Genomic DNA, 13,426 nt, shown 5'->3' on the forward strand with positions numbered 1-13,426 from the left:
AAGGGAGCACGTGGTGGGGCGGTTAGATGTAACAAGGTTGAGGACCTCGTTAGGGGAGAGGGGAGCAAGATAGGGTAAGATGGGGCATGGAGAGGGGAGGGAGAGCTGTGGGGGAAGAGCTGGAGATGGTAGAGAGGGAGAGGGTGGACAGGGGGGCTGAGAGAAGGAGGATCTGATATCGTTTACCTTCTTGTCAAAGAAGTTGGCGAAATCGTCAGGGAGAAGGGAGGACGTAGGAGGAGGGGGTGGGGGTTGGAGGAGTGAAGAGAAAGTTTCGAAGAGTTTTTTAGGATTGGAAGCAGAGGTTAGGATTTTGGAGCGAAAGAAAGCAGCTTTAGCAGTAGATAGAGTGATGGAAAAAGTGGAAAGAAGAGCTTGGAAGTTAAGAAGGTCCCCCGGGAGTTTGCCTTTTCTCCATTTACGCTCAGCCTCTCTTAGGCTCCGTCTGTCATTACGCACTGAGTCCGACAGCCACGGGGCAGGTGGGGTTGGCCGTGCAGGCCTGGAGGTGAAGGGACAGAGGTTGTCCAAAGAAGAGGAAAGGGTGGAGAGGAGAAGATCAGTTGCAATATCAGGGGATAGGAGAGAGAAGGCTTCAGGGTCAGGGAGAGCAGAGGTAACAGAAGATGAAAGATCAGCCGGGGAGAGGGAGCGGAGATGACTACGGGTAGAAACCATGTGGGTAGGTGGTGGAAGTATGGGGGGAGAGGAGAGGGAGAGGGAGTAAGACATAAAATAGTGGTCAGAGAGCTGGAGGGGAGTGACGGAGAGGTTAGCAGTAGAACAGTGTCTAGTGAAGATAAGATCCAGCTGGTTGCCGGCCTTGTGGGTAGGAGGAGAAGAGGCGGGGTAAAGGTCAAATGAGGAGAGGAAGGAAAGAAGCGGTTCTAATTTAACAGTCTGGATGTTAAAGTCTCCGAGCAGGATGAGTGCGGAGCCATCATCATGGAAGTGTGAGACTAATGTGTCGAGATCTTCCAAGAACTCACCAAGAGGGCCTGGTGGGCGATACACAACAGCAATGGTGAGCTTGACTGGATAAGTGACAGTAACCGCATGAAATTCGAAAGAGGACGGGGAGAACTGAGGAACCGAGACAAGAGTGTATTTCCATTTTGGGGAAATTAGCAAGCCAGTACCACCACCCCGCCTCGCAGCTCTGGGAGTGTGAGAGAAAGAGTACACTTCTGACAGAGCTGCAGGTGTGGTGGTATTTTCTGGCGTGATCCAGGTCTCAGTTAGAGCAAGAAAGCTGAGAGAGAGCAAGGAAGCGTAGCCCGAGATAAACTCAGCTTTCGGCACTGCCGACTGGCAATTCCAGAGCCCTCCCGATACCACTTGCTCAACATGAGCTGAGAGAGTAGGATAAATGAGGTTAGCGGGGTCACGGCACCTGGGAGTGGCCCAATGTCTACATGACCACCGAGCAGAAGAGAGGACCGAGATCGGATGCAAACACATGGTTTGAACAATAAAAATGAGGTAACTACACGTTCGAGAAGTCTTAGCTTGACGAAGGCGGGCTTGAAAAAGTCACCTTGTTGCCTTTGTTAGCCCTAGCCTTCGTTTGCCTGACGCTTCCAGCCTACAGAAGTGCTTAAGGACAGCAATCTACTGATTGTCTGCCAGGAGTGTAGGCTCCTCCCTTGCAATTAGCAAAGCTATTCAGCAGCTGAGACTAAATCACACCTCCTCAGACAGGCAGAAACTCAGTCCAATCACCACTGAGGCAAGCCTAAGTAGAGCTATAAAGACAACTTAGTTGAAGCAATAATAAAATACCTATGAGATTCTGGGTGAGTCAGAAGTTCAGTTCTTGCTCCAGAAGTTGAAAACAGTCAGTTATATCCCATAATAATGTATCATAACGGTTATTATTATGCATCAGTCAAATATTATAATGATTTACAACTATGGGAATTATAATGTAATTCACTGATGATCCTTGCAAAAAAAGACATAATAATATAACAGTAATGAAATATTGTGATACTTGACCTGATGAGTCGTTATAAAATGCTTGATAATGTTTTATGATTCTCAATGTCAAGCATTATGGATATTTATGAATGCTTAGAACTATTCTTATTCAGTGCAATAGGCAGATAAACCACAAATAACCAACTACGTGCACAGTTGTTACAACAACGTAGGCTTAACAAACTGAAGGAAACGTTTACTTTAAGACTTTTGCTGATTACTTTAAAAATGAAATGAAGTCATACTGTAAGACTTGTTAAAATATACTATGTTTAATACCATTAAAGTACTCAAAGCCACTTCTGTGGTAGTTTCTGCTATAGGTGACACCAGGACTGTCCAGGACTATGATGACACACAGACTCGCAAGGTGAAAACTATACCAGCGCCACGCTCTCGCAGCTGGTAATTATAATGTTCTACCAATACACACCCTTTTCTTTTTCACACGAGGAAGTGCTTGGTGTTTGTCCTGGAACTACTCAAACACTTCCTTATGGGACTGTAGTCACCACAGATCACCTCACTATCCCCCCACGGGGCCTAACCCTGGGTATATTCCTGCGCGGATTAATAAAGTTTATTGTATGAGTTTGTGCAGCGGACTTCAATCAGACATTCTTTGAGTTGTACTTTTTAAGTGCCCCAATAAATCCAGTCGGTAAACTTGGACTCTACCAGAAGTCACATGCACTCTGCTTTGCGGTAACCGTCCAATCCCTGCAGATAAAGACAATGGTTTCTTTATACTTTGAAATGACAGCTTGATCATCCATGAAAAAGAACTAAAGCGTACTTCAACAACATAATGTTGCACCGAGACAGATTTAAATAAGAATAGTAAATGCATTATGCATTATGGGTAAGTCTGCAGAGACACTGGATCCTTCAGTCGCCATAATGCAACTCTAGTGTCTTTTATTAGACACTACAAAAGCCAAAGTTTCACTCGTTCACAGCTTTTCCAATAAATATTTTCTGTTTTCACCGTCTTTTATGGCGGTAAACTTAAGATGTTTGGGAGATGGCTATTGGCCTGTATGTCAATTTATGAAAATGTGACGATAATTTTTTATTATTATTTTTTGGTGGATATTTTATAGATTTGTATCTTAATCTAAATAATCTGCAAACTAATCGATAATGCAAATAATTGATGGTTTCAGCTCGTTTGTAATGCAACCTTTTTTTTTTTTTTTAAACCTTCGAGGCCAAGGTGGAATAACCGGGATGACATCATCAGGGTTGTTCATCGACAGTTGACAAAGGTCTCTCCGGAGCCACGGGTTACAACTGGAAGATTAAAGTTAAGGTAAAGCTTTGTGTATTCTCCCCATCCACGTGCCTTACACTGAGATTACTAAGAACCAATTTTACATAAGAAAATATTGTCAGGCAACAAACCAACAAACCAACAACAAACCAACAAACATGTAATAAACTGATTATTAACAGTATTACATTAAAGGTAGTGGTACATATATAAAAACGCATGGGAAGCTTATGCCACTGTTATTAAGTTAGTATTGACATGATATAATACTATTATTATTATTATCATCATATATTATTATTTTTATCATCATATATTATTCTTTGTTTGTTATTGGCCTGTGTGAGGATGCAGGCAAAGGGGCGGGACTGAGCGCACAGCCGGTGGTAGGTGCGGTAGTGCGGCGTCTGATTGCGCGCAGAGCGACGACACTCACAGCGCTGGACGGACACACACGCTCTCACACACTCACACGCACACATACACACAAACGCGCCCCAGAGCTAACCGGAATGCACACAAAATGCTGCGTCTACGAGCTGTGAAAAGCTGCTGCATGTGAAGACGATAGAGACACCGCGCCGGAAGCTCCCTCGTCCAGATTGAAGCACAAACGCGCGCACGGGGCAGCCGTATTTTCCGCAGAAATCCTCCCCACCAGAGCGCTCTCTCCCTCCCGCCGATGCGCTTCGGCTGTGCATGAATCCCTCCGTTTGGCTTGCAGGGTCCAGGAGAAAAACCCCGGGCGGCGTTGACGACCGAGTGCGGCGGACAGCCCTTCCGTTTGTGAGTGCACCTCATCCCGCGTCTCCGCGCACCCGTTTGGCACCTCCTTCAGGATGGCGTTAACGATCTGCACGAGATTTACCGACGAATATCAGCTGTTCGAGGAGCTGGGGAAGTAAGGAAGCATATATATTTATATATTTGTAATCATCTGGCATCATCTCTGTAGCAAATGTCAGCCTGTTATGTAATAGGCCGCTTGGTTTATAGGGGACGCGGATTCCGGGCTCTCTGTGTCTGTGCCGTTTTTGGAGCCTGTGTGTGAGTGTGCGTGTACGCGCGGCTGATGGTGTACAAATAAAACCTGTGATGCAGGAGGGGGGGATAAATACGCTATCATGCATGTATGTGCAATGGCATCCTGTTTGTTGTAATCCCTCATTTGAAGCCCTGTTTACTAAACCGACCGAGCCTGTCGTCATTTGCCTCCATCCCGATCCCGTGCGGCCACGGGTGTTGCATTTGGACCTCTGGGGGTGCCAGAAGCCCCCCATGTTGTAAACTGAACCGGGGTGAAATGCATCAGGGGAGTGTAAAACTGGTGAAATTTTGTAACAACACCACTCTCTCTCGAGCTCCATCTCCCCAAATCATCCTCATCCTCAACCTCATCCTCCTCCCCGCGTGACGGAAATACACGCTTGGTAATGCGACAGCAGACCATGTCGTTGGCGATGACACATTCCCTGAGCCGAGCACCGAGCTGCGGTCAATTATCAGACCAAGGGGATTCCTCACCCCCTGAGAGAGGGAGACATAGAGAGAGAGAGAGAAGCGCGTACATGCGCGTGTGTTTGTGCGTGCGCGCGCTGCGTGGTCATGACCCGCAGTCTGCCCAGCACCCCCAGTGGTTTAGCGCACACAAGTCAGTCAGATATATCTGTAGCCAAAAGCACAGAGAGAACTAGAAATGTCCTCCCAGTTTCCCAGCTGTTCTCCTTCTAACTGGAGGAGTTCATCTCCCTCATCTCTTGCACCATCTGTTCGTTAATAATGCAGGCGTATGACTTTTATAGAAGCCTACCTTTTAGCTCACCTGATCCCTTTACTGTGAGCAGCATAACACCCCCCCCCCCCCCCCCCCACACACACACACTGACAGCAGTACACTAGCTGGTAGGGATGAATGGAAAGATCACACTTTTGTTTTTGAGTAGTCTGCTTTCAGCTGCGTAAGGGCCTTCGTTGCTCTGATTGGCGCTTGCCAATCAATACTGCACTGTTAATCAATACAATGATTGTAAATGACAGATACTGACTGACTGACTAGAGTTTCAAGAGTCTGCTAATAGTTTTTAATATTATATGGGAATTGTTTGGATTTTCAGTGAAATGAAGGAAGAAAAACAAAATCATTGACATTTCTCAAACACAACTCTAAAGGAGCTTCATCAGAGCAAACATGAAGCTCCTTTAGACCAAAAGCTAAAATAAAGTGTACTCTGCATAGATTCTATCAGTTTGAGCTGTTTGATACTTCCAGCACCTTATTGAAGATAAAGCCGAGTGGAGCGGTGGTTATCCTGCATGAAACCAATGTCTTGAAACTGTACCATACTTAGTCTCATCATGTTTTTAAGTTTATGTGACCTTTGGTCGCCCATAAACGGCGCCTTCGCCTCACTGCGCAAATATGTTGTCATCTTTGCGAAGCATTTTATTAAAATCCTTCCATAATTGGACGGTCCAAGCTATAGTCATGCACAGTGTTTTCCAAAACAAACACAACCACAGAATCGTCCTCGTCATAGTTCAGCCGCTAACCTGGAACCCCGGTTTCATAAGCCCAGCTTGCCTCGTATTTTACTTTCCAATGCAAAAGCACACTGTGCAGCCACTGTACACACATTGTATCACGTAGCACTGTGCAGACTCAGCTAACAGACACAGTTAGCAGATGCACTTCTCAGTGCCACGCTACCCAACTATGCAGCGTACTCAAGTAAAATTCTTACATAACATGTTATGCTATGATTTCCTTTACCAAATCCTCTATAAATTCGAGGTAAGCTTTAGTGGCAAGCTGCTCACTCCGGAAGATGTTAGATAACGTGTTTATGGTGCACATCATGTTATATGCTCAGCAGCGATTGCATAGGCTCAAAGCTTCAATTGTTGCACTGACTATACTATAACACAGTTGTCAGCCATTAGAAGTACAGTAAGTGAATGAACGGGGGTTCATTTGAGGTAATGAGTGTCCTCACGTCTCTCCGGTGTCTGTGTCTCAGTGTGTCTTAACTGTTTTGCTGTATCTCTGATGTTGTCTTGATGCCAGACAGGAGATGAGAGTAGATTTGTTATTTGAAAGAAAAAAAAGGCGGGCACGGACAGAGATGGAGGCTGAACAGCAGAGCGGCCTGCTTGGCCGCAGAGCCGAGGCGGATGAGGGATGCAGCACTCTGCTCTTCTCCTCCCTCAAATATAGCTGACCTAGTTTTTTGATCTTCATACATGTGCCTGGAACACCGGAAACCACACATGGCTTAGGCAGTGGCAGGCTGGTGTGCACGTTTACCGGTGCCCGTGGTCTCGTGTAGTGATGAGGACAGTGTGTACTGTAAGCTATGGGGGTGCGAGAAGCTGCAGAGATACTGCATCCCATGCTTTTGTGTAATTCAACGATACATTGGGACTGTAAAACTTCAATTTGAGCACAGCCATGTTTGTTAATACTCACTTAGGACATGTGAGGGCTGTTTCAAGCTCTAAGGCATCAGAACTCGTCTTGTAAAGCGCTCTGAATTGCATTTGATTTGTGTGAAAGGTGCTACATAAATAAGATTGATTGATTGATTGATTGATTTCATTAAGAAAAACGATCAGTTGAATCGGGTGTATTTCCATAAATTTTGCTTATTTTCTTTATCATCACATGTTACTTTGAGATTTTTTTCACCATTAAGTATTTCTGCGTGTGTGTTACTTTCAGGGGCGCATTCTCTGTGGTCCGGAGGTGTGTGAAGATCTCATCTGGACAGGAATTTGCTGCCAAAATCATCAACACCAAGAAGCTCTCCGCCAGAGGTAGGAACACATGAACATGTACAGAAACACGCAACGTGCGCACACACACACACACACACACACACACACACACACACACACACACACACACACACACACGCCGCCGCCCGCGAGCAGAGAAAGCACGCCCCAAAGTGTCACTGAGTTCCGCGTGGGTGAGCTGTGATCGTATAGCTGGCCCTCGAAACAGGCTTTGGGGCTGTGAGAGGAAAAAAGTTTGTGAGAGTGAAAGTCAGTGAGTGAGAGACAGATTGGCACACAGGGGCAGAGACTCATCTGGATCTTGATTTGCTTAAGTTTTCAACGTGCGCAGAACAAAACGGCAAATGTTTCAAGTAAATGCTGTAGCTGCGTTTGCCCACTTGCACTTTTCTCTTTGTTATTTTGTGTTATTCATATCTGTCCTTTTGGTTTCTATGTAAATGTTTGTCACATACAACCTTGTGTGCTTTGTGTGCATGTGCACCGTATTGATTCAGGGGGCTCTGGCTGGTCTTGTCTTCCCAGGGGCAGCTCTCTTTGCCAAGCCGACCCAGTTCTTTCACATCCGTCACTGTAATTGTAGCCGTTGGCCTGGTTGCTGCGGGCTTGGGATACACACACATACACGCACGCACACACACACACACACACACATTCGCACGCACGCTCACACGTACCATGCCCGCGCAAGCACGCATGTGACCCAGGAACCGCCAACAGCGTGTTCGTGATTACTAACCAATGGAGAGTTGTGCTTTTTGCTGTGGCCCCCTTTCCCTCAGCCAATGGTGTGTTTTGTCACAGCTTGCTTGCCCGCGATGACCAATGAGCTGCTGTCATACCACACAAACAGTCGGGCCCCCGTAGATGTGAGCCGAGCCGTCTAATTTCATTTGAAATATTTTACTCGAAGTGACCTTGACTGTTGTTGTGCACTCGTTATGCCACTGCCTGTAGTTTCATTGTGATAATACAAATATATGTGTCTTATAGTGTTGTAGTATGTGAGTATTAACAAGCAGCTCCCTCCCCCTCTTTGCAGTATTTTACCTTTTATTCCTTTCCAGCAGCTTCCTCCTCCCTCTGCATGTTCTCTGCTCCTTGGCATTTACTCTTCTTCCCTATTTTGCATTTTCTTTTTCTCCCTTCTTTTATATCGTCTCTCTCTCTCTTTTTGATTTACAAGACACTGTCATACTCCACATCAGGTTCCTCTTCCCGCCCCCTCCTTCCTGCACATTTTCCTACCTCACCACCTCTCCTCCGCCATCACTTAATTTCTTATCTCTCCTCTTCCTTGCTCCCTTCATGCCGCTCCTCTCTTTTCTTTCTTTCTTTCTCTCTTCTCCCACCGATGCTGTCTCTCCTCCTGCCCAAGTTGACCCCTCCCGCTCGCTGAGCGCAGTGTTGGTAATAGACACCTTGGCAGACGGATCAGTGTCTCACCGCTTGCATGCTGGGACAGAGTTTCCAAAAATACTGCAAAGGGTTATCTCACCTTCTATGCATGAGGATCTGCGGGTGTACACAAGTGTGTGTGTGTTTGTGTGTATAGAGGTTTACGTACCGGGCATGCTGTCGTGTCAGATATGGTCTTACCCTCTTTCCGCTATAAGCCCTAGAATTGCAACTCTGATTCCCTTCTCTCTGGCAGGACCATGACCTCCCCCCAACCCCACTCCACCACTGTGTGTTTGCAAGAGAATGTGCATGTGTGTATATCAAATTGAAAAGGGTTTAGAGCAGATCAATGCACTGTGTGTGTGTTTGTGTGTGTGTGTGTGTGTGTGTGTGTGTGTGTGTGTTTGGTGTTCCTGGTTATGCGTACACACATGTGCGGCGGGCCTATAGGACCAGTCAAAGTCCTGCAATCTGCAATCCTGATTATGCAGCGTTTCATTAAGAGCAGCAGATGAGCCAGTGAATGAGAGGAAGCAGCGGAGAGAGAACGAGAGCGAGAGAGAGAGGAAGAGAGGGGGAAGAAAAGGATAGGAAGCAGAAGGGGGGGAGATGGATAATCAGAGAAAGAAAGAGAGAACGGAAAGTCAACATTTAAGTGTGTGTGTGTGTGTGGGTGTTAGTGCACGCCGTATCCCTCACAGCAGTTGAATATTTGCCCTCTCCCTTTATGCATGCGTCAGTGTCCTGTCACGATGACTCTGTCTGCTCTCTTTTGTCACTTTGTATTTGCTTGTGATGTGCAGCTGTGTGTGTGTATGTGTCTATAATCCCTCAACAGTGTGTGTGTGTGTGTGTGTGTGTGTGTGTGTGTGTGTGTGTGTGTGTGTGTGTGTGTGTGTGTGTGTGTGTGTGTGTGTGTGTGTGTGTGTGTGTGTGTGTGTGTGTGTGTGTGTGCACGCGCGCGCACACACGATTGTTCTAGTTTGTGTATCCGCGCACTGGCTTCATTTCCCACTATGTGACCCTGTCAGCTTGTCTTAACAGTTGGGTAGTTTTGAATCCATAGCAATAAAGATATTTTGAATTTTTTAGAAAAACAAAATATCTGCTCGTCTCGCTTTGTAAATATTGCATTGCATTGTGGGATTTAGGAAGCAGATAGAGTGACGAAATAGATGTCCATTTACAAGGAGGGAGGAATCAAAAGAATTAGTCATTTGTGTTTTAAAACAGCTTTAAAAAAGAAAATATGTTATTCTTATCCTTGCACTTCAATTTATTGGTAGTGTACCATGTCAATAAAGTCCAGTCGTTCTGTCCACCGATCCGAACTGACTCATAGTGGACAGTTTCTGTGGCGAAAGCTGTTGTTATTTTTTTCATGTGGAAATGTCATGGAAACAGAGACGATAGCTGTTACTGAGGTGTAAACCAGTCTGCCTCTGTGGTGTGTGTATATCTATATATATATATATATATATATATATATATGTGTGAATATATGTATATATACGTATATTAATAATATGCATGTTTTCTTTTTGCATATCGAGAGTTTTCCCTCATTAGACGAGATAAAGATTTACCTTCCCTCCCTCCCTCTCTCATAGGTCTTTATTCCTGCGCTCCTTTCGGTGTCACTGTGACTCTGTTTCGCCTCACGGGAGGGAGGAGAGGGAGAGGATGTGATTGTGGGAGGGAGAGAAAGATAAGGGGAGAGACAGAAAGATGGGAGGGGAGGAAAGGAAGGAGGGATCAGTGGGGAGAAGAGGGGGGGGACCACATGACTCACTGGGTGCTAAAAATAAATGTTGGTCATCCTCTCACTCTCGGTGTCTCTATCTCACACACACACACACACACACACACACACACACACACACACACACACACACACACACACACACAGTATTGGAAATATTCCATCCTTTGAAAGGAGCTATTGGTTTCAGTCGATGCTCACCTGTATAAGAACCACAAAATGCGCGAGGCTCAGCCTGAAACTGTTGCAACTGTAACTGTGTTTTCGAATGGGTTTTTCATTTTTTTTGGTGTTAAGACCTCAGGGATGAACAATATGGAGAATCTGCCTTTACGTTTGTTGGACCGTTAATGCAAGAGTTAAACCTGCAATGACTGGTGTGGGCCACGTGGGATAAAATGAGCTCACCTTTCATGAAATGTTATATTCCGTGTGATATTATTAAAGATTGACAAAAAATTCCTAAATCAGGGTCTACTTACTGATCTCTTGGAGCTTTCTTTTGATCTCATGGCCTTTGTCAGCAGATAGAGTTAGCTCAATTGTCGAATACTTTGTTGCCAAGTGCAAACTCAATCCACTGATAAAGGGGATTAGATGTGCCGGAAAGCTCTGAACCGTGAGTTAAGATTTTATTTAAGGTCAAGAATGAAGCTGACAGGACAAGCTACCTCACAGGCCTAAAATAATTATATTATCTGATTAAAGGTTAAACGTAGAGATTCTGATTGCTTTCTCACAACCTTGATTCCTACCTAGCTGTTACCTGCAGTAACTGTCTGAAAACGATGCTAGATTATTAAAGTAAAGACCCGTCCCTCTGTTGGTCGTATTGAACGGCGCGAAGACAGAGCCTTATCTATATTTCAAAAGGTCAAAATGATACAGAGGGGTGTGTCTTTCCTCGACAAAAACCACCTTAGGCCGATAGATACAGTAGATAGAAATAAATAGTATTGAGTTGCAAAGAGCACACGAACCAGACCACAGCCTATAGTTTCATTTGCTTATTAGTTGCAGCTGTATACATTTTAGATGACAGTTTCAGATAAAATGTTAAAGTGTCATTAATAATGTAAGCCATAATCAAAACTGCAGCTCTTGCGTTTCTTAAATGTCCGGATTTCGATGTTAAAACGATCGGTCGCTCAGCCAAGAAAGAACCTACAGTATGATGACGAACAAGAGTAATAGACTCTGTCGAAAGAGAAAGCGAGGGCGGTCATAATTACAGAGCACTGCATCTCCTTCTGTCTATTCCTTTCTCTCTCTCTCTCTCTCTCTCTCTCTCTCTCTCTCTGCCTCTGTCCTTTTCAACCTCTGTTTGATTTACCCTCCCCCCCCCAACAATTCCTCTCTGTCCTCCCTCCTCTTTTCCCTGCCTCACACGTTCCCTGCCAGCGTATTGCTTTTGTCTCAAGTGCTTCGAACCAAGAAATGGCGGTGAAACGGAGTGATGTTATAACATATTAATAGAAAGAGTCCACAGATAATAATGGCGTCATTATTATTTATTCCCCGCTGAACCAAATCGAGACTGGAGTATGCGCGCTTAAGGAGGCATTAAAGTGACATCCACATTAAAAACACTTAATAACGAACGTGCCTCATTCATTCAAACAGATGGAGATGGATATAGCACATGCTGCCAGGAAGTTGCAGAAACATTTCCCTGTCCTAAAACTTGTCAGTACCGCTCCACAGGTTCCGTTTTGCATTTTGATGCTCCGGAATCTTGTCGACCAAAATCAAAAGCAGAAGATGGCAGAAATACCACTTTTTTTCTTCTTCTGACAAGCAGTAGGTGTGGAATGCAGTGTGGCTGCAAAACATCTGATTTCATCTATTTGGAAGACCTGTGGATAAATGCAGCAAGAATTTTGCTCCAGACGTAGAAAATGTGGAAAGTTCCTTTCAGTATTAAAAGTAACAAAGGTGTGTAGGCTTGTATGTTGGTACTGTTTCAAAGTTTGCATCGGTAACCTTGCCTTGCATCCTTTGCTGGTTGCTATGCCAGCTCTTTTGGTAACCATGGAGCTACCTAATGATCTGCCCTCTTTTCTTTTTTATTAAGCAAAGGAACATTTACAAAGATGCTTTGCTGTTTAAATAGCAGAAATGATATTCCCACGAAGACTCCTTTGTAATGTGATTAAATACATTATTTTGGTACCGTTTTGCTACCAGTGTTGTTAAGCAGCGCTACTTCTTACATGACCGATGTAGCCATTATCGTAGTAAAAGCATTCACTGAGCCGTGGGGCTTCATTGCTGCATTTAAATCTGCAACTTTTTGTGTCAACATATGCGTGATTATAAATGTGAGTTTGTGTCTCTCCTCGTAAAGGATTCATCCAGACCGCCACCCTCAGATTAAACCACTTTGACATATTAGTCTAATGTGTGCGCGGCTGCATTACGCCGGGTAAGATAAAGGCAGACATTACTGTACATCACGAGGCTCCTGGCAATACTCCGGGGGCAGTTTTATCTTTGACACCAGCCACCTTTTGTTTCTCCTCAGAAGAGGAAGCAAGGGAGTTATCAGTCTCATAATTCTACTTCTCTTGGGAACCAGCGGAGGGTGACGGTGTCTCAGCATCCTGGATGGTTTCATTAGACCCTCGGGTTTCTGCAGGGGGGGGGGGGGGGGGGGGACTACTTAGCTGCTGTCCGCAGAGGATGTTACTTTCACCCCGCTACATCTTTTCAATTAAAACTCCTAATTAAACTGTTCTAGCACCCTGTTGTGGTGTGTGTGGCAGGTCGATTTGTGCGCGTGCATTAGGGTTAGGACTTCAATTAAAGTTTATTTTCATGATCGATTGAATTGATTTTTCAAACAGATTCACTGAATTATGCCCATCATCATAATTTCCCAGAGGACGTTTTCAAACTGCTCATTTTGTCTGACCAGCAATCCAAAAATACCCAAAGGTATTAAATTGACAACGATGCAAGAAAGAGTACATTTGAGACGCTGTAACAAGCAAAACGTTGGTATTTTTGATGATCAGAATTGTCAAGATAATTACGTATGTGTATACTTTATAGATGCCCTTTCTCCTAAATAATTACGTTTACTAAATTGTTTTCCGACTCAAGTTGTGGGGTAAACGTTGACTGGATTATATTCAAGCATATTTGAGTGGAGGAAGTACTATTTTAAAATGACCACATCGCATCAGTCCTGTCTGTGGTTGGATTTTTAGAAA

General features: G+C 44.7%; 1 protein-coding gene across 4 annotated transcripts in view; it reads left to right on the top strand.

Moving 5' to 3' along the window:
- The first annotated feature begins 3,660 nt into the window (after positions 1-3,660).
- Positions 3,661-13,426, top strand: part of camk2d2 (calcium/calmodulin-dependent protein kinase (CaM kinase) II delta 2) — a 37,249-nt gene continuing 27,483 nt past the window's right edge. For all 4 annotated transcript variants that reach the window (XM_076090055.1, XM_076090057.1, XM_076090056.1 and 1 more), the window contains exons 1-2: positions 3,661-4,154; positions 6,972-7,066. In XM_076090055.1, coding sequence (XP_075946170.1) covers positions 4,093-4,154; positions 6,972-7,066 — 157 coding nt within the window. In that variant the 5' untranslated portion in view covers positions 3,661-4,092. The remainder of the gene's footprint in view (positions 4,155-6,971; positions 7,067-13,426) is intronic.

Source organism: Anarhichas minor, unplaced genomic scaffold, assembly GCF_050575085.1.
Source record: "Anarhichas minor isolate MPS153535 unplaced genomic scaffold, ASM5057508v1 ptg000012l, whole genome shotgun sequence".
Lineage (NCBI taxonomy): Eukaryota > Metazoa > Chordata > Actinopteri > Perciformes > Anarhichadidae > Anarhichas > Anarhichas minor.